At 36.5% G+C, this 22632-nt stretch overlaps 1 protein-coding gene across 3 annotated transcripts in view; it reads left to right on the plus strand.

Annotated features, from left to right (window-relative positions):
• Positions 1-22632, plus strand: part of CACNA2D3 (calcium voltage-gated channel auxiliary subunit alpha2delta 3) — a 390394-nt gene that overhangs the window by 261016 nt on the left and 106746 nt on the right. For 2 of the 3 annotated variants that reach the window (XR_011003009.1, XM_068201787.1), the window contains exons 14-16: positions 14063-14080; positions 20870-20941; positions 21734-21814. Coding sequence is in view for 2 of the 3 variants with exons in the window: in XM_068201787.1 (XP_068057888.1) it covers positions 14063-14080; positions 20870-20941; positions 21734-21814 (171 nt within the window). In the remaining variant the exon portion in view is untranslated. The remainder of the gene's footprint in view (positions 1-14062; positions 14081-20869; positions 20942-21733; positions 21815-22632) is intronic. The other variant, XM_068201786.1, reaches the window with a different exon arrangement.

Below are 22632 nucleotides of genomic sequence, written 5' to 3' on the forward strand. Positions count from 1 at the left end.
CATGAACTGTTTCAAATTCAGTAAGATCTGTGTCAACTGTCAAAAAACAGAATGAGTTCTGGAGATAGTCAATGAATGAACCTCTAAACTGAATTGAATTTATGCACTCCAATTGTCTGTCAGATGCAGCTCAAAACAACAATGGATGTTGTTCTTTTATGTTAGAAAATGAACATCTGATTTACTCCTGCTCAGCAGCAGGGTGCTCATCAGTGCAGGGAATGTTTTCTGCCATTTATATTTGTGCTTGATTCCCACATTCAAACACCAATACAAGAGCCTGGGTGTAGTGTGTCCCAATAAAACAGACAAATTGAGACCCCTGAAATCAAAACTGGGGCATGCACAGGGAAATAAAGCCCATAAGGACCTAGTGGGGATATGTACACTTAAAATAAGAATGATTATTCCATGGGAACAGAGTGCATGCAAACAAGGCTTCACCACAGGGAGCACCTATGCACACATGATGTACACAAGAATGTGTATCTTTCAGCTGTTTGAAGGAAATTCCTTTTGATAAATGACGTGTTTGTTTTCTCCACTGCTAATGCTGGAACTTACAGTATTAGGGCAGTTTCCAATGATTGCACTAAATAAAGAATATTACTACAGAGAGCTAATTGGTAGTTGTCAAAGTCACAGAAAAACTGTTGTAAGGAAATAGCAATACTTAGTTTAATGAATTAACACTCTTCATGGGTATTACTCTACATGGTATTTACACTGTAAAATGCTATAAGTGATACATCAAAAAGATTTTTAAAACATCAAAACCAAAAGTCCTGCACTTAAATAGGAACATAAAATTTCCTGCTGGGGACGTGGAACATGGAATGCCATCTGTATTACATGGCACTGAGAAAACTGATTATGTTTGGACCTCTATTTCATAGCAGATGGGTTCATTAAATTTAATAGCCTCCAGAGCCTTTAGAAACAGTGTTAAAAACATGTGGAACATGCTGAGACACTTCACTTCTCGCCCCACAGTCATTATAACTCTGGCACAGACTATAAATATTACACTACTTTATTTCCATTGAATCGGATTACTATTATAATTATTTTTCATACGGTACATTTACATGAGAAATTCAGAATGCAATTTGTTCTCTTCAAACTTTGAGATTTGCAGTTGATGTCTTTAAATGCATTTTACAGTTCTTTGCACTTGGAAGCGTTTATATAGAATTTATTTTTATCTTCCTGCGACATCAGGAAGCAGCTGTAATGCCATAGCAAAGCCGGGTCTTAAGCAGCTCTACTCCCAGTGTGGTGCAAATAAGACAAGCATTAGGTTAAACCATTGAAGGGAAATTACAGGAGTGTTACATCTTGGCTTTTAGTTATATATTGCCAAAAGATTCTCTTTTCTAGTATTTTATTATTTATATGAGGGAGTAACTTCAGTTTGACCTTGGTCTCTGTTCATCTTTTATCACTGGATGAAAGAGAGATTAAATATCTAATTTTGAGTCAGATTAGTTCCTACAGAAATATTGCTTTAAACAAAGTCTCATCCCTTTCTGAAATATTCTCAGTATTTGATAAAGGATTGTTTTACTACTTAGTTCTTTATTTTAAATAATACTTCCAATGAAAACATCTAAGTTTTACCATGTTTAAGTCCTTTGACACCTGTCTAATCTTCTTCCACATCTGCATTTACTACATGTGCTGATATTTAAACTAAATTATGGTTGAAAAAAATTGTCCTCCTTGATCATAATTTTTTTCAAAAAATAACTGTTTCCCAATACCCATATCAGCTTGCTCTTGTACAATGTAATTATCTTCTCTTTCCACTTCCTTTCCTGCAGAAACCTGTAACTATACACACTGTCTTTTACTGTTTTTCTAAGGTCACTCTTGGTTTTAGGTTGTACTGATCATTTTAATGTGGACTTTCTCCTTCTTCATATTACTGACTTTGACTCCAATTTTGCCACTGACCACTGCTGATATTATTATCATGACCTGCCAATTTTAATAAATCACCAAAGTTCTGCCACAGTAGATGATGGATGATTACAGAATTAAATAACAATTCCTTCCTCATATAATTTACATTGAAAGTAATAGGTAAGAATGACCAGTTGCTTAGAAAGGGCAGAGGATGAAAGGACATAGTAAGACAGGGTCGGTCAATGCAAAAATTGATTATTGGTCTTTCAAAGAGTAGTGTCCACTTCTACAGATTTCCCACACAAGTCTCTAGGTCTCAAGAATCATGGAGTTCTTGCTTGTGTTTGGTTAAACTTGATTTCATGGAATTCCATTAGGAAGAAATTTTTCCTCATATCTGATCTAAACCTCTCCAGGTGAAACCTGAGTTGCTTCCTCTTGTCCTGTCACTTGTTACACCTGGGAGAAGAGACTGACCCCCACATCTGGCTACAATCTCCTTTCAGGTGTTGCAGATCCATGAGGTTCCCCTGAGCCTCCTCTTCTCCAGGCTAAACACCCCCTGCTAGTGCCAAGGAGACTTGTGCTCCAGCCCCTTCCCCAGCTCCCTTGCCCTCCTCTGGACACACTCCAGCACCTCAATGTCTTTGTGTAGTGAGGAGCCCAAAACTGACCCAGGATTTGAGCTGTGGCCTCAACAGTGCCCAGTACAGGGGGACAATCACTGCCCTGCTCCTGCTGGCCACCCTATTGCTGACACAGCCAGGATGCCACTGGCCTACTTGGCCACCTGGGCTCAGCTGGGTTCATGTTCAGCTGCTGTCAACCAGCATGCCCAGATCTTTTCCTGCCATGCAGCTTTCCAGCCACTCTGCCCCCAGCCTGGAGTTGCAGGGGGTTGTTGTGACCCAAAGGCAGGATCCATCTTTACCTTGTTGAACCTCACACCACTGGCCTTGGCCCATTGACCCAGCCTGTCCAGATCCCTCTGCAGAGCCCTCCTACCCTCCAGCAGATCAACACTTCCACCTAACTTGGAGTCATCTGCAAATTTACTGAGGGTGCCCTCCATCCCCTCACCCAGAGCATTGATAAAGACATTAAATAAGAATGGCCCTAGCACTGATCCCAGGGGAACAGCACTGGTGACCAGCTGCCAGCTGGATGGACTTTCATTACCCACCACTCTCCGGGCACAGTCATCCAGCCACTTTTTTATCCAGCAGACAGTGCACTCGTCCAAGCCATGAGCAGCCTGCTTCTTCAGGAGAATGCTGTGGGAAACAGTGTCAAAGGCTTTCCCTCATTGACCCTAGTTCTAGAGAGGTGTGATGTTTTGTAACTTGCAGTCAGCTGAGTCCTCCCTGGTTAGCCAGAACTGCTGGTAAATAATTGAAACTGGCTTCTGAGATGAAAACAGGTTGGATGTATTTGAGTAAGAAACCATAGAATTACAAATGTCAGTAGGTTTCACCTGCTGGATGTTCTCCCACCAGTTACTGTGTACAAATGATAAAGAATTGCTCTGCTGATGAATTTGATGAACAGGTGTATTTCTGGCAAAAGGGTGTTGGTCCCATTTGCAGACACACTAGAGATAGAGCAGCTTGGGACCATCTCCAGCTGGGATCTGCCAATGACTTACAGTGCCTTTGACTAAGAGCATGCTTTGCATTTCCACCTTACTTTACAAGGAATTTTCTGGTCTTGTTGTGACATAGAAATAAGATCAAAAAGTGATAAGATCCTAACTAGAGATAGAATTTGTTTCTACATCCCTGTGTACTATGGTGAATCCAGCATTTAGGAGGACAGGTCTATCCTGATTGAAAATTACTTAAAGACATTCACAACTGATAACTGCCCATATTTTCTTTTACTGCCTTTACTCTGAGTGAAATTGAATTAACTATAAGGAAATTATAGGTATTTTGTCAGATATATTACCTTTTTCTGGTGTGGTTTTTTTCTTTAGTTTTCACATAACAGATATTTTAGGGTAAATGTTAATGTAGGAAAGCAATGAATTTATATAATATACTAAATCTCATCCTTTGATCTCATATTTATCATTCCTTGACTTTCTGGAAGGAAGGAGGCAGTGAAGATGAAATGTAATTTATCTGCACTGCTGGAGTAAAAACCTGCAATAATAAGAAAGGCTTATTAAATTATTGGTAGTGTTTGAGCTTTGCTGCAGTGGCAGAATTCAGTGCAAAAAAAGAGAACAGAGAATAAAAGGAAATAAGATTATCTTTTGTCTATTGTTCTGCAGATATGGAAGTCTTTAGTTATTTATAGCTCTTTTTTTTTCAGGAGTTTTCACATACAACTCAGTCATATGCACAATAAGCATAAATGTTGAAGTTTGTGTTTATCACAATCATCGTGTGATAATGACTTTCTTAGAAGTTGGTAATTTGCAGAGAAATTATTCAGAAATATACTCAATTCTAGAAGGAATAATAAGATGTTTCTTACTGATGCTCTTGCCTCTTGACAACAAGGTGTTTGGCCTTGTCACATCAGATCTTTCCAAGCAGGAATTTCCATGAAAGATTAGTTTAAAGATGATCTATCCAGTTGGTAAATGATCTTCAGAAACATCAGTGCCATCAGGAGAATGTTTAGAACTCAGAAGTATTTTCTCTGGAATTCATAATAGCCATTTCACCTGCCCTAATGTCAGTTTTTGGGGGTAAGAAAATGCATTCACCCTAAATATTAGTTTAAATTTGCTACTTCTAGGAAAATCATTAAAATGTGCATGGACTCTCTAGTAAGAGCTAGCACAAGGACTCTACAGGGCCATTGCATTTAAGCACTTCTTTTACGGAACAGGATTTTTCTTTTTTTTTTTTTTTTTTTTACACTATCTTTTATGTAGTGGCACATAAATACTACAGCAGCATGCACATTAGAAAGTGTATGCTAATATGAAAAACCAGCACAAATTGCAGAGCTTTCTCATGTTGTTTTGTTCTGTTGCAGCCAATGAACTCTGAGTAATAATAAAGGCCTCAGATTTCTATGTTGACAGGTCTATCCCATAAAACTGTCCAAAAAAGTGAAAGAAAACTACCTAAGTCAGCTATATGCTTGTATTCCATATGGGTTACATTTATTGATGATTATTCCTTTTTATTTTACTCTCTAGTAAATCAGTAGTATCTCTCTTATGTATCTGGAGTTACACTGATGTAAACCAGAACACATATTAATTGTGTCAGTTAAAAAATGAAAACAAAAATCTTAGTTTAAGGTGTTTGGTAGAAAAATTGATAGAAATTTGATAGAAAAAAATTTTTGATAGAAAAATCTTATAGAAAAAAGAATCTATTTATGGATTTGGAGCTTATTCAAGTAAGAGATTTCACAACATTAAATGATGGAGTGTTTTCTAAGATTTTTTTTAATTTCTTTTTTTATCATATAGTTTAAAAATAATGCTTTCAATAGTTAGAGACTTAAACCTGCCTTCTGATCTTGTACATCTCTGTTAGCTAATAAAATCAGTTGCCTTGCTTAGGCATGTGAACCTGAAACCACATGTTCCTAATTTGGAAACCACATGGTAGTCACCTTGCTATTAGAGCATAGTATTTTAGCATAATATTAATTTATTTCAAAAATACAATATTGGGCATTTGATTCTCAAATTTTTATACAAAACTTGGATAAAATTTTGATGGAGATTTGTTCCTGGTTTCTGGCAGTATCCCTCTTCCCTGACAAAGCAGAACAGCACTTTTCAACATCTACCTGAGCTCACTGCCTGGCCTTCATGTAGTATTTTTATGTGCTGCTTTTTGCACATTATATTTTTTCCTTCTTTCCTTCTTTTCCTTATTTTGCCCTTTCAGAGGCTAATTGATAAACGAGAGAAAAGATGATTTGTAAGGGAACGAAGCTTTTTGAAAGGTTTGAAGCTTCTCATTTAATTGTTGTGCATAAGCTGCATTTCCTGCTGGTTTCTGGTGCCCTTGAACTATTATCATATCTGTGGATTTCTTCTTCTCAGCAAAGGAAATGATCCTAAGAGTTTTGTGCAGCACTTCTTCCTTTGAAATCATCTCCTGTTGTTTATCAGCTCAAATGATCTTACGAGCCTATGGTTGTATCTTGTCCTGCCCTCCAGCCTCCTGCTCCATGCAGAGCAGTTCTGGGCCATTGCTTACTGACATTGCCTTCAAGGTGTTTTGTGCCAGCTGAATCCATAATCTGTACAAAATTTCTGCTCATTCAGAAGCAATTAATGGGGGAGAAAAAATACCCAATAAAATACAATGATTATTCTGGCTGTATTTGTTAGGCAGCTGAGCAGATTGTTCCCTCTGAAAATGTCCAATATTTTAATTCTAAATGATAATTAGTTCCAGCACTTAGAACCTTGTACTGGTTTCAGTCTTTGCATCAAACTTCTAGAATCAAAAGGTTAATTTCAAAACATTTTTGGAAGGATTTGTCTTGAAGCAAGTAAGAGAAAGAGTAAGTTCCATTAATTACAACCTCTCCTCCTCCAAACACCTCTCTATTTTCCTTCACTTTGATATGCCTAGAAAATTTTGCAGCACAGATTCATTTCTTACAAGATCAATTTAGTCCTCTAGTTAGCAAAAGCAGATAGATTAATTGTATACACAGTCTTATTGATGAGATCCTCCTTATTGATGATGGTTTTTTTCCCTATGCCTGATTTTTCTGGTCACGTATGCTGAATTTCAGACATTTGAAATCAAACGGTTATTTTTCTACTTTTCCCCATGTGTTGTGTGCTAAACATTTCACAGTAGTTTTGCAGGTGCCTTGTTTTGCCCTGGTATTAGCTAAAGCTATTTTTTTTTCAATTACAGGTTTATTGATTTCATCATAAAGTAAAAAAAAAAAAAAAAAAAAAAAAGAATCAACAGCTGCCACAATAAAAAGCGTAAATGAAGATAAAGGAAAGCAAAATAATCTTGAATTAAATATTGTAAAGTCCTGTCAGTCCTCTGATAACAGGGCAGTTTTTTTTACAGAATGCAATTTTTTTTTATTCTTAACCCTGCTTTATGTGTGGCACAAAATTCTGTGTTACCTTTATAATGGCTCACTTTTGTCTTCATACCTATAAACAGTGTCTCCTGCAAATAAGAAAATGTTTGCTTCTACAGGAAACTGCTTGACATAAGTAACTTCCTGTCTGTTTCCTCATTGCACATTTTGTGATCATAGTCCAAAATGCTGGGAACTTGAAATGATGCCATTTGCATGTAAATGTCAGCAAAAATTCTTTATTAAATGCAAGATCCACAAGGTAAAGCTGTCTGGTATGAATTGTGCTTGATTCCAGCTTTCAATGCTAAGTTACAAAAACCTTTTGTCCCGGTAAAAACTTTCACTCCTGTGAGGCTGTGAACTCCATACAGCAAAGGAGAAATTACCTTGGGTTTCTAAGAGCCCTGAAAGGCCCGGATTGTTTATGACAGTAGGGGAGAGGGACAGAGCAATGGAATGGAAAATGAGCCTGGATACACCTTCCTCTGCTTCTGACTGAGCAGTGCTCTGGACACACAAGAAATGGTATTACTTTATGAAAAAAAGATGGAGAAAAACCAATGGCTTGGCATAATTCAACTATACATGTTCTTATAGCCATTCCCTTCTTAGACTGTGTTGGATGATTGCAAAACAGACTACAGAGCAACACATCTCTTCTAGAAGAAGAATCCCATTTAGTACAATCAGAGTAACATGCTAAAAATCACAAACACAATTAATAAACCTGATTTTTAGAAGACATTCTGGCTTTCTTTACACATTCATTAGATCAGCACACTTTCATCTATCTTCAGAAAGATGATTTTCTTTCATCTTTAGATGTTGGTCTTTCATTGATATGTAGAACAAGTGAGAATTAATATAGTGCAAGATCAAAACCCCACTAAACTCATTGCAGGATCCTCATTGACTCTAATAGTTATTGTGTGAGACTCTTGCTTGGGTTGCCTTTGATTTTACTGAGAGAGAAAGAGGATGTGTGACTGGCTCCTAAGAGGATTTATGATCAAGGATTGATTTTTTTTTGTTTCTAGGAGGACTGTCAAAGAACCTGTCCTTTTTCCAAATGTGGAAGGGCCTTGATGTAAGATGAACAAATGAATGAGTGTGTGTATTTGCACCTATTTTCTGAGACTGATTCCTTTTTCCTTCCTTCTCTTCCTCCCTTTCTTTTTTTTTTTTTGTAAGAGATAAAAAGAGTATACAATAGATATACAAATTTTAATGCAAATTGTATCACTTAATATAAGTGATGTGTATCTTACAACCACTAGTTTTCTTTGGAGTTGTCTATATTTAAAAAATTATTCCAATTCCATGCATTAATGTTTGCACAGTTTTTAATTAGGAAGGATATATCTTCTGCATAGTAGACAAGAGAATTGTTTATCAGTAATTTCTATAGGGAAATATAAATCTAGTAATGTTTACACAGAATATATGTTTGCACATATAAGCAGAATTAACTGTGGACAAATATTTCATGCTTAGGAGTATTTAGTTATTGTGTAAAGATGAAAATAGGACTCACTCCCTTTACACACAAGCATGAGGCCAAAATTTTTACCATGGTGTGTGGAATGCTTGAGAAGTGTTTGATTCATTAATTGTTTCTGCTGCTTTGATTTGTTGTTATGTGACTTATCTGTACAATTAGCATAATTCTTAAAAAAATATTTATTAATTAAGTTTTATCCAAACTTTGTATTTAAAGTAATCAATTGGGTTAGTGTAAGTATAATCTTTCCTGTAAATATTTTGCATTCATTAAAAAGAGAACAGTTAGTTTATACAAGTAAAATAATCACAGGCACAGACTCACAGAATGTATGAGTATAGATTTTTTTTCTGTTAATTTCCACATGAAGATCAGAGAGCAGAAGCAGACAGATATAACTTTAATAACTGCTTTAAAAGTTGAAAATATTTAGATCCTTTTCTGTGTTGATTCTCATTTTAAAATCAAGATTCCTAGACTGCTGTAGGAATTCTTCAGTCATTTGCATTAATACGGAGTTAATGTATTTTAGAAAAGGTATCAAATCTTCAAAGAGTGGAGCCATTTTATTACAAAGTTCTTAAGTCTATGTAATTTTTTATTTTGCTATTTCTTAATTCCAATGCCTTTACAGCTCCTGTGTGTTCTCTTTTTCATATTTCACAGAAGCTAAATTCTTTCCTTTCTGTCATCTATAGGAATTCTTTTTAAAGAGAGAACTAGAATTGTAGGTTTTATCTTTGTTTTATGACTCTCTTCTCCGTAGCAACATTTAAATTTCCTCTGATGAGTGTACTTTGCATGCAGAGCACAATCTATCCCTGACTAAAATGCTGTAGTTACTGAAAAATATGTGGTAGCACAGTAAAACAATTATGTGAACAATGAAGGATTTGGTGTTAAATTCCTTGAAAAATCAAGTACATTTCCTTAGACATGTTGGCCTAGTAAGCTGCAGGTTAATGCCACTCTTCTAATATTTATACTGAAATCTTAATGTCAGGAGCATCCCAGTAGGAGGCTGAATTTTATTTCTTCCTCCATGTGTGCTGATCATTTTGTATAATGCCTGTAGTACTTAGGTGGGGGGAATAAGTGCATAGATTGCAAAAGAAAAATTATCAAAATCATAATACTTAAATGCTGTATCTAATAGCAACTGAATAAGTAAATTTTAAAGCAGAAAGTTTACATTTTCTGCTCAAAACTGAGAATGTGGATATTCTTTCTATTCTTCCCCAAGATTTTGCTATTTATGGGAAGAGCTGAGGAAACCTGCTAGCAACATATGAAATGCTTTGCATTTTCTCCATGTCTGCCACAGCACTTCATATCTTTCCTGAAAAAGTATTTTTGAAAAGTAAAAGTTCTAAGCCATACATCCCCTGTCAAATAAGGAGTCAGTATGTGACATGGATGGGATGAACCTGAACATTAGAAACACCATACATTTAGCAATGCATTAAGGTTAAATTTAGTGCAGCTCAGAAGGTATTTATAGAAATGTCTGTATTATCAAAACCATATCCAGACATGCTGACTATTTACTGACATGTTTGCAGTTACTTTCCATTGATTTGTATTGCATCTGATTTTGGAGCAATTAAGTCAGTGGGGCTGTTTTTCTGTGACTGGTGACTTTTAAAAACTTGGCAGGAGGACTGTGGAAATAAGGTCAGTGAATGTAAAATAAGAGTATTTATCTTTCAAAATTTCAACATAAGTAAATTTCAGTAGTATACTTTTTATAACAATAACTCTGTGAAATCATTAGAATAATGGAAATGGAACATTAATAATGATATATGTTATTTTTGTTTCATTAGTAATAGAAGTTGTGGGTTTTGATATAGTAAGAAACTACTGAGTATAATTTACTCTTGCAGAAGATTTTTTTTGCTATTCTTCAAATAAACATAAGGTTGAATTCTGATTCAACAATAAGAACAATAAGTCTATAATTCTACTGTGCTTTCCTTTAAAACTTATAGACTTGGTTTCTTGGAAATCTAGGACATGCAGCTACATAATGTTTTGAATAAATTGTTGAAACAGGTCTAAAATATTTTAACCTTTTTCTTTACAATTATCATGAAATCATTTACAAAATCAGTCTTTATGAACTTCTTTTGATATGGGTGAAAAGACATACCCTTTTATGAGGTACTTATCAGAGCTACTGTCCTATAACTTACTCCTCCTGCTCTAAAGGCAGTATTTCAAATCTCTGGGGTTTTGTTTCATTCAATCATATTGGTCTCACAGGTATCTGATCCAAAAAATAGTGCAAAGTCTGTGATGGTGGATCCCTTTGCCTGTCTTGGGTTTTTTTACCACGTTATTAGTGTCTAATTTTTCTTTTTCTGGTAATACCAAACACATTTCCACAAAGGGCACAAAACAATACTAGATTATTTGCAAATGTGGAAAGCATGACAGTGTGTGCAACAGCAGTATTGAAAAACCTCCTGCAGTTATTTATTCTGTTCTACATTGTGTGACGGGACCCCAAGTTGACCTGAATTTAGACATGGAATTCTCAACATGTCTTACTGGCATAAAGCAAATTGTGAGCCTCAGGGGGCCTCCAGATTCTGAGAGTAATTTTTTTACAATACAAAATAGAAAAAGAAAATGTATTTAGTAAGGAATGTTTTTTTTCCTGGTAAAAAGGAGTTTGTAAACAAATCCCACCACTTTTTTACCTGTGTTCTTGCAATGCTCCATGCTTTAGTCTTGTTCTTTAATCTAAGAATTTTTTTAGGTTGCAGCAAAATCTGCATAGTTCCATCAAGATCCTTCAGTCTGCTTTTTTAAATCAGAAAATTCTCTTAGGTTTCCCCTGGAGCTTACAGGTCTGCAGGCTCTTGTCTCTGCTGTACCTGGCAGTAGAGCAAAGGTCTCTTCCTAAGCAGTTCTGTGGGGCAAAGTCCAATTTCCTTCAGACAGCTCCTCCTGACCCACAGCTGGATGAACCAGGAGCCAGCAAATGGCTCCCTGCACTCCAGCCACAATAATTTTAGCAAAACCTGCTTTACCTAGATGGCAAACTAGGAGCAAGTAAAACAGATGTAGGTAATGTGTATTGTTTAGGGACAAGCACCTGAGGGAGGGAGAGACACTAGTTGAAAACAAATAGGAACAGCAGGTACTTTGGTGTGGCTGGAGCTGAACAAAACCATCAAAAGGGCACAGTTTACCAGGGCTGTAGGTAACAGAAATACCTGCAGTGCTGGAGGGCCAGGGAAAGATCACACAGTTTGCTGCAAAGCTGCCTCTTGGCAGGGAATGAAGCAACCCACACAATCAGAGGCACCTGCTGGCTTTTACACACAGACAGGCAGCTCTTACACTGTTCAATAAAGGGTCAGACCAGAGGACTATTACTATTGTTGTTAGGAAAATTATTTGTTTCCTGTGGCCTCCCAGAAGGGTAGTGTCAGACACAACTCCACAGTTTATTTCAAAGGAATTTGTAGCAAAAACTGAATTGCTGAGATATAGGACCTTCTAACCAAGTCTCAAATCAGCAATAGGATGAATATTTAATATTTATCTGATGGGAGCAAAGACTTTTTTTTTATTGTTGTTTGGTTTTTTATTGAGGAAAGACCTTGAACCTGGATTTTTAAGCTTAGGTGAAATGTGTCAAGAATTCCAGACCTGGAAAAAGCATGATGCTCTCATCTGCTGACTTTATTATCCTTAATCATGGTTGTGACTACTCATATTTCAGAGAATGGAAATGCTCTTGAATTTATAAAAGCTTATAAATGGACACACTAACTGAATTCAGTAGCAGATAATAAAGAACTCTAGTTTGTAAATACTTATTAATATGCTAATGAAAATAATCTGAGAGTAAAAGCAATAGGGGTCATTTCATATTCAAAAGTGTGAATCATCTGCTTTGTGTGGTAGTTCATAATAGGAAATCCTCCCTTCAATCCATCTGACTGTAACTCCCTCACTTGGCAAAACTTGACCAAACTACATGTACCTGACTCTATTTGGCAAATTAAAAGAATATCATATTGCAAATTTCTCCTCTTGTTTGAATGTAAAAAAAAAAAAAAAAAGTTTCCTGTTGTCAAAGTAATTAACCAAGTCAAAGACTAACAAGTAGTTAAACTTTCAGAAAGCCTTTAAGCTGCTCTAACCTGTTATACAGGACTTAGGTCATGTATTTACAATTTACAGATATCTACTATTTCTGCAGCAACCCTTTTATCATATTCAATATAGTAATTTATTTAAAAAAAGGCTTTTTTTGAAACACATACAGGTCATACTTTAATGTGATCATGGTTTGTATTTTGATATTGGATCACTGCAGTTTTAGGATGAAAGAATTTTACTTGTAGCAGTTCTTCCTGCCATGAATTTTGTTACATTTTATATTGTGAAAATGGAGAAATTGTAGCTGCTTGCTCCAGTATTTGTGAATTAGACATCATGTGACAGTTCTCTTTCATGACATATACCATGTGGATATTAGCTTTTATCAGAGGACTGTGTTGAAGTTTGGGATTTTTTTTTTCTCTATGGTTTTGTTCAGAGGAAGGGCAAAAGGCCAGTCAGAAGCTCACTTGAAGGTCTTTTTGCACTTGGCATGGATTTACCTGCCTGTTTCCATGTTCAGATGATGCCTTTAAAGACAAAATTTGAGTTGGACAAACAAATTTTGTGAAGAGGTGGTCTTAGCACAAGGCTGAAGTGCTACATGAGTGAATTTCTCCACAAGTGTGGAGTAAGAGGAGGAGAATTCAGAAAAAGGGAAAACTGTATTGTGCCTGTAACAGCTTGGTTTTCTGACTTCCTCTGCTACAATGGGTTTTCTTTTTTCTGAAGTGAAAACAGAACCCATCTTTCAACTCTTGATAAATAAGGTCTTTTATACGTGATGGAGTCTGCTGCCTGCTCTCAATGCCTTTATACGTGAGTTGTGGCTTACAGTAGAAACTGTGCACACAACCAGGTATGGCTACTCTTGTCTGATAACATCTGTGTGGTACAAATATGCATATATGCATGAACACTTGCATTTGATTTGCATATATGCACATATAATCATACTTGTGTTTACAGCACAGAAATGTATTGTTCTATGCATATATTAATGTATATTATGCATGTATTGTAGTCTGTTTGCATAAGCAGTTACTAACTTTCTATTCCCATTTTGTTTTTCTTTCCTCTGTCATGGAGGATACAACTTTCTACTTTAATATGATAATTTCCTCTTAATGTTAGTTTCATTTAAAGCTAAAATTGTCTTTATGTTGAATTATATTTGTGTACAGGAAGATGGAACTACTTCACAGTTCAGGTGTGATACCATATCTGATGAGAAAACAATCCCTTTCTTGGTGTGGTAGTATTTAACAAATGTCATGGTGCTTTTGTGATACCTTGTAGAGAAGCTACCAAATCATAAAGTCAGTTAATAAGCCCTCAATAAGTTGAGTCAATTGGCAATGTAAACCTAGTTCCTCTAGTTTCTTTCCTTTACTCTTTGTTTTCTATTATGTTTATGCTCTTATTAATACAGCAGCTAAAGTGGCTGTTCAGATTAATTTAATGTATAATTGCTTGTTCTGTTTTGTTGTTTTCCAGCTGCCTCAGGCACAAAAGGTAAAATATTTTAATCAAATCCTAGTCATTCCAAGTAGTCACCAGTGCTTCACATTTCCATGGTGGTGTGGGTGTGGTACAGGTGGTGATCAGTGAAACTCTTCACTGTCACGGGGCTCTGAGCCAGCCCCAGGAGGGAGCCTGGCTTTGAACCCAGCTGAGGTACCTGCAGAGAGCAGCTCTTCAGACACATCAGCTGTTTAACATGCCAGGTATCCAGTAGCCTACAACTTGCAAACATCAGGGAGGCTATTTTATCAACATTTTGAAATAATAGTAGGGATTAAAAAAAAAAAAAACAAAAAAACAACCCACTCCATTACTCCATGTGAACCATTTCTGGGTCTGTTGCAGAGACTGCAGAACCCATGGTACCCTTTCACTGCTCCCCACTGTATCTACCAACACACCCCTGAACACATTCAGCATTTGACTCCTCTAACAGGTTGCATACTTTCCATACAATGTGCTCTTGCTTTAAACCACTTCTGCATCGATATGGTGTCACCAGAACCAGGACAGCACTGCCACTGTGGCAAAGTTAAGAATTCCTTGATGCCTGTTGCATCATCCCTGTGTATTTCACAAATATAATCAAGGCTTCCAGAAACTAGAAAATCTAGCTGGTGTTTTGTGCTTTTGGTAAAAAAGTATTAAAATGATAAAAAGGAGTAGAATATGCTGGACAATTGCAACATTCACTTGTCCAAGTCATTCTTATTGTTCTTGGTAAAGCACTTTCAATAAGAAATGTCACAGCAATTAGTCAGTTTGACATCATTGTTATTAACATTCATGGATGATGGTAAAAGTTCAGTTTTTAATGAAAGCTATAAGTGAAGTGATCTCTCACTTAATAGCTTTTGAAGAATGGTGAGGGCATCCACAGAACTTAGAAGTTCACTAATGTATCTCAGCCACTTTTTAGTTTAAAAAGCAAGAAATATGAGGATGGGAGGTTTTATTTTTATGATACCACATGTACTTGAAATTTCTGAGCTCATGGAGCTCAGAAAATTTTATTTCAAACCTGCAGGTAATACGCTATTTTATGACACTGCACTATGTCCGTAGTTTCTTTGTACTTTGATAGTTGCAGAACATGGTACCAAAATATGTTTTTGTTTTTTTCTTCTTGAAATAAAAGTTTTCAAGAAATATTTTGTGTACAGCTTTCTGGAAAAGTAGATGGACCAAAAGAGTGACTAGACTAGCTAACTTTGGCTTTTTCATTTTCACCTGCTTGTCTAAACATTTGTGCTAAATGCTTCTCTCAACAGTCTGCAGAAGGAAGAGAGAGATTGTGATGTGCTGATGCGGAAAGTACAACCAGTCCGCTGTTTGTCAGCTTGTGCCATGTGGTGCTGTATTACCTGTTCTGATGGCCACAATTCTGAGCTATTAAATAATATTCTGATGCAAATTACAGAAGCTTGCTGCTAGGAAACACAATTTTCATAAATGGTCAAAATTGCAAATTTTTAATGTTTTTACCCCTAGATCAAACAATTGAAGAACTAAAGCCACATTTTTAAATGCACTCACAGCTGACTACAGTCTAGTTGACTGTGTATTTTGTGCAGAGAAAGAGGAGAGGGGTGGGAAGGATGGGGAGGGGGGCAGGTACAAGTAATCCTCCAGGGCTTTTGATAACTTCAGGCAAGAAATATGCTTTTTAATAAGTGTGGCCTGGAAGCTTATGAACAAACCAAGATAATCTCTCTTGCTCTCTGCAAGGTGAAGGGAAGCCGCACAGGGCTGATGCATGCCTTTATGAATGACTTAGTCACTGTTTTGCCATATGGTGTCTGAACTTGTACTGTATTTTTGTTGGAATCTATGTATCATCTTGCAAATGTTTTCTCTATAAACATTTCAAACAGTCATGTCTCTCTAAACATGTTCACTTTAATCTTTGAGTGATCTGAAAGAAAAATGTGGCATTTCAAGTTTACCTTTGCTATTTCATATCTATTATAAATAGTTCACCATCTTGGTGAAATGTGTTTTCTCTTATATGTGGGACACTTTGGCTTCAGACTTTTCTGTGTTTAGTCAGTGTTCTATGGTGGTTAGCTATTGATTTTGAAGACCTGTAAGTTTTCAATTGTCTACAGCAGTTAAATCACAATTAAACCTGTTACTCATATGCTATCTGCTCTTAGTCAAACTGGTGCAAATTCAGAATTGGAGAGCAGGTGAAATGAATAATGAGGAGTTAAAGGTGGATATGTCTGCACCGTGATATTTGTCTTGAAAAGATCTTAATGATATACCCTATACTTAAAACAGAAAATACCACAAAACCAAATCAAACCAACCACCCACCCAACCAGCCAAAAAAAACACCAACCAAAACCTCACCAGTGTTTCAGGCAATAGAGATCTTGATTTAGTATGGTTATGTTACTTTCAGAACAAAATATGTGTAGGAAGAGTTGATGTATCTAAAAGGAAGAAATGAACTAGACAAATGAAACAAATTCATATGAATTTGACTTGTCCTCTATGTTTATTTCATGCATGTTTTTAGGTAGCTATCCCACACGGCTGTGAAAATAGCAGTAAGACAAAATAATAACTCAAATTTACCACTTTTCAAATTTGTTCATTTTGATTTCCAAAAATGACCTTTATCTTTGAAATAGTTATGTTAAACAGCTTTTTGTATGCACTGAAGAGTAAAAGCCATTTTTCCTTAATAGTTCAAAAAGGTGTTTTGTTTCCTAGTAGGAAAGCTTTACTTGCTTTCTTGAGCAAACACAGCAGGATTCAAAAGCTTTTGCCCTACTCCTGCTGTGATGTTTTGTTCTACTTAGCTTGAGTGAAAAGGTAGAAGTGAATAAATTAGGCACACAAATCAGAAGCAGAGAGTTGTGTTTAGGAACACTTAAGAATTTTTTAATGATTCTCTCATGAATGGAGACGTATTTCCTCCATACAGAAATGTTTTAATGATATATATTGCCCAAAAGTTCCTGACAGCTTTCTTCTCTCTTTCTGTGTTATCTTTAACTTCTGTAAGTAGTGCTGTGCCCTCCTCATATCTTGATGCTATCATCTTTCAGGCTTCTGGGAGGATCATTTATCATCCCCTGCATCGTTTACCTTATACTTTGAAGAGTTGAATTAACTGTCACTGGAAATAGAAAATTTGGAAAGCTGTAGTTTCATTGAAATGCATGACTAGTGATTTTAGCGCTTTTGGAAAATTATAATATTTAAGTGGAATCTAATGGAGTACAAAAATAATCATAAAGTAAACAGTTTGACTTAGCATTCCTGTGGATCTGTTTCCTCCTCAGGAGATGCTATTGTCTTTGTTTTGTAATGTGTATTTGGGTTCTATTCAAAAACCACGTTAAGATTTTGACTTACATGTTAATTGCAATCTTTAATTTCCAAATTTGACTCTCACATTCCTCAACAAGCAAACTTACTTATAATAACATTTTTGAATCAGCAATTTACAAACTCTAAGTAACTATTTTACAATATAAGGGTTTTTTTTCATTTACTCTGTATGTCAAACACAGAAGCACGTCTTTAACTAAGACACACAGGTTCCTATATTGTCCCAGACCATAATTTGAGTCTGTGCCAAAATAATAGCTACTCCTTATTCTTTTAGTCCATATAAATCACGAATTCCAATTCTCTGAGGCTTCCAGCCTGCCTCATGACTCTGACCAGCACATTAAAGTGCAGTAGTCACAGAAGACAGCACATTGTGAAGCAAATCTATACAGAGCAGGCAAAGGAAGAAGGGCAGGGTGGGTTGGACAGGTGTCAGAAATTCTGAACAGCCTACGGTAAGTCTTGTTGCCTATACACTCCCAAGGAAGATATTTCAGAGATGTTTCTCAAATTCCTCTTTCTGTAATGGGAACACCTCAGAAAATGTTTATATTCTTTCCTGTATCTGTGTCTGCTTTAATTCTGGGGCCTGCCTTATTCTTTGCCCTGAGAGCTGGATGCTAGTGCTGGATGTGAGGCTAAACTCTTAAGTGGCTCAACTCTAAGAGGATGATTTTTATTTGTTTTTGGGAAGATCTGCTTGGGGTTGTTCTGAAGGGGGTAACTTCTGTACAGCAAGGAATTAAAGGGAAAACTGTTGTAGTTAAATCTGTTTCTAAAGGGAATTTTTCCTCCAGTTATAAAACTATTATCACTAGGTGTTAGAGATTTGTACCTTTTCAGAGAGCAAGATCTGTTTCTTTATTCTAAACAGCCAAGAGAAAATTAGCCTGGGAATGCATTTTTTCCTCAGTCTTGAGATTTATTTTCTTTCAAAGGTTTGCTATTTTTTGCTAAGCATTTTATGAAACTGAGTGTCCATAGCTTTTGGGTAGTTGCCTACCTAAAACTGTTACCACCATGTCTTTCCAGCAGAAGAACATTCTGCAGCAAATCACTGATGCTGTCTCCTACATTCATCATTTTAGACCAGATAGTAACTACATTATGATGAGCAGTGACTCAGTAAAACATGGTAAACACGAGTCCCTGCTGATCCAGTTATTTGCTGACTCTGCTTATAGAAGGGGTCAACAACCTGTTCATCTGCCAAACAAATAAAAAAATCAAACAGGTTGGATTATACAGTTGCAATTCTATAGAAATTATTGCAGCAGCCAGCTCTAGTTGGTACTTGTAGATAACAAAATTACAAAGCAATCACTCTTGCCTGCTTCTATAGTCAGTTTTGAGAGTTAATGAGCAGTTTTTCCATAAATTTCCAGGAACTCCAGACTGTGGTTTGTTTTTTTTTTTTTTTTTTTCCATGTAAAGAATTTCAAACACCCTAAAATTCTGCTGACAGTCCCTTGGCTTTATCCTATCCATTGAATTATTTTTAGTAATATCTTGAAAGTGAGCAGACTTGTAAATTAATACTGTCATGTTTTTGACAAAAACATGATGTCAGAGAAAACTACCCAGGCAATCATATAAAATCTTGATGGGCTCCAAAATGTCACCTTGAAATCAGCAGAATGCTTTTCCACTTCCTGGGCTCCTCTCCCCACAAATCATGTCAGTGTGCTTGACTCTACTACTGTGGCCAAGGAGTGGAAATTCCTACATTGGTTTGGCTGCATTTGAGTTTCAACTGCCACCTTTGAACCCACAAAGTTTTGCTAAGTTTTTGGGGTTTTTTTCTTGTTAGTTTAATAACTTACTATTCCTTGATAGGTCAAGGATTATATTAGGGTTAGAATTATCTCTTCTTGCTAGCAAGGAAAACAAACAAAAAAAAAAAAAAAAACAAAAAAAAACCAAAAAAAGGTCATACTTTTGTTCCACCTCATATCCCAGGTGATTCCTTATCAGATGTAAACCTTCTTGACTCCAGACCCCATTTGTGTTCCTGTGTAATATCTGCAAACATTCCTTCTCACCATGAGATAGTGCCATGCCTCAGGAATACTTGTTGAAATCTTCCTAAAGAAAATTGGGAAATGCAGGGCAAGTAACTTTCTAGATTTTTTTTTTGTCTGATTTGTTAATGTGGAATATGCTGCATAAGGTAGCTTTATCATAACCTAGGAATTGTTTTCTGAGATTGTGGGGAGCCATTTGCTGTTGCTTCATCATAAGAAAACCTTTGTAAACACAAAGCAAAAAATAAATTGCAAAAGTTGTGAAAACAAAAGGAAAAGGATTAGAAGTTCTACTTGAGTGGAGAAAACATGGTAGAGATGTAAGAGGGATAGGAGAATGTCACAGTCATAATTGGGCATGACTGTCACCTACAGTATTGCTCAGCAAGATCGTCCCTGTTGCTGCACCCAACTGGCTGAACTTAGGTGCAGCAAAGCAGAATTTATGTTTTACAAATTCTCCACTTGAGGTCATAACTGTCTGTGTCACACTTTCAAATGTTGGATAAACATCTTCAGCTTTAATGCCTGTCCCTGGGGACAGAAAGGGTTGAACAGTAACTCTCCACCCCCTGCTTGAGTTGTCTGTCACACGTTGCTGGTGAAGATGGACAGGCACAGAGCAGTGCAGGTCTGGAACACCCAGCCAGGATCTGCCTCAGGGCAGAGGCTCGTCTGACCAAGGAGGAGACAATCTGAGCACTCTCACTGTCCTGTGGCCAGTGATAAACACCCTGCATGTTTCTCTTGAATGGAACCAAGGTCAGGAGATCTGTTTCCTCCCTAAACTGAAAAAATGTGTTGAAGACTGATGTGCAGAATGAGCTAATGCTTCATGGCACCTCTTTGTCCAGCAAACTGAAAGCAGCTGGAGCAAAGGTGCTCCTGGGATCCTGACTGGCTGTCATCCTTTGTGCTGCTGTGTGAGCTGAGATCTCGGTGTGGACCAGAACAAAACCACACAGCTCATGGCCACTTGCCCTTTGCTGGGAGAAAACAGCCCGAGGCAACTTAGGCAGAGCTGGCAGTGGGAGGGATGTGGAGCAGAGCTCCAGCTGCTTTGCTGCTGTTCCTGCTGCTTCCAGAGCCAGCCCAGCCCCTTCTCTCTCCCATGGCAGACTGCAGTGGGACAGAGGAGGAGGCTCCTTTCCTGCACTGGCAGGGCTGGGATGGGCAGAGCTGGGTCAGTTCAGATGGGGATGGGCAGAGCTGGGTCAGTTCAGATGGGGATGGGCAGAGCTGGGTCAGTTCAGATGGGGCTGGGCTGACTGCAGGTCCAAGTGCATCGGTGTCATTCGGGTAAACTGCCCTATCTCATTTCAGATGGAAATAATGTAATCGCAAACTGCAGTCACATGCTTCTAATTGTCCCTTAGTTCTCAGAGATGTATTTCTTTTTCAAATATAGCTTGCTGATGATCAGGGATTGGTGTTGATGACAACTGTTGCCATGCCAGTATTTAGTAAGCAAAATGAGACTGTAAGTACTCAGATTATTTCTGTCATGTGCTAATGGTGTGACTGATGTGACGTTCCTTTCAGGGATCTAATAAGATTTTAGCCAACTCTTATTTTTTTTTTCTTTTCTTCTTCTTCTTATGTCTGCAGTTAGTATCCCTTTATTAGCATAAAAATGTACACAAATAATCCTAAATACCTATACTCAAGAAACCATGGTAAAATGATGAAACCCAATGTCTAAGGGAAAATCTCAGATGACACTAGGCCCTATGGCTTTCTTAATTCTGTATTGCTTTTTTTGTAGCAAATATTCTATATAATTTTATTCTTTGCTTTGATATAACTCAAAATTTAATTTGTTTTATGTCTATTATATACGTATCTATTTATCATTAGTAATTTAACAAATTGTTAAAGAAAGTTAAGTGTACTTTCCCCTTAATGCTTCATCTTTCTCTTTTGTTTATCAAATGGTAGGAGAAATTGGGAAAGAAAGGAGTAACATATTTTTAACCATAATTTTTAATTTAAAAGCTATTTGCACGTGAAAGATTTGAGTAGAGGGATTCGTCAGCTGTGAAAACCTTGCATGCCTTTTCTATGTGAATTGTAAATAAAGCAGAAAGGAGCGATATTATTGATTTAATTACTGCTTGATCAGCTGAATTGTACGAGTCTCTGCCTTCCCCACTTTTTAAATAATTTGTCTGTTATCTATTCAATTTCACGGTGTAGCTGCAAGGTGAAATAAGTGGTGAGAATGTTTATTTATTATTGTGGTTCTGAGTGCATCTTTTATTGTTCTTTTCAGAGGTCTAAAGGGATTCTCCTGGGAGTAGTTGGCACAGATGTTCCAGTTAAAGAGCTTTTAAAAACTATTCCAAAATACAAGGTAATACACAAAGTGGTGTATATGTCATTTATATTCAGTATAACACCTCAAATATAACAATTCAATATATTATTTTATATTTATATATAAATATATATAAATATATATATATTTATATATATTATTATTAACATTCAATATATTATTTTTTATACTTACATAGCTCCCTTATTTCACCCATTTTCTTCTGTAGTGTCTGAGATCAAGTGCCATTTTTAAAACCTAAGTTAAAATGTGGCCTGATTTTCACATTTTTGTTGATCAGAGGGTAATATTAAATACTGACCACATTTTGTGGTCTAGAGGGTGATATCAAATACTGCCCATATTAAAATCAATGAAGTTATCAAACTATGAAATATAGCCAGAATACAAGTCAAAATAACCAAAAGAATTATGCTGAAAAATTGCATAATTTTTAATGAAAGCCTATCCTTAATGTGGCTTTAGGCTTCCTGTTAGTGTGTAATTCTGTCCCAGTTCTGTGTCTCTTGGAATTAAAGAAAGTGGCACATTGCAGGAACTACAACAAGTTCCTGCTTAACCAGACTAGTGCTTCCTTCTCTCCTACCCAGTATCTGCTAAATATTTTCCTCCACGTAGTCTTCCAAAACCAGAGTCTTGAAATCAATTATCATAAAAATTTTCAAATTCTGAACCATGATATCTCTTGTGAAATGTGTTGCATATGGTAAAAGTAGGCTTCAGGCAAACACAAAATGTAATTACTTTTCATTTAAATTTGATGCAGTACATTAGTATTTCACTACTTCTCCATGTCTGAAATGTTTTACTATAGTACTCTTCTATTCACAAAT

The sequence above is a fragment of the Anomalospiza imberbis genome, chromosome 11, assembly GCF_031753505.1.
Source record: "Anomalospiza imberbis isolate Cuckoo-Finch-1a 21T00152 chromosome 11, ASM3175350v1, whole genome shotgun sequence".
Lineage (NCBI taxonomy): Eukaryota > Metazoa > Chordata > Aves > Passeriformes > Viduidae > Anomalospiza > Anomalospiza imberbis.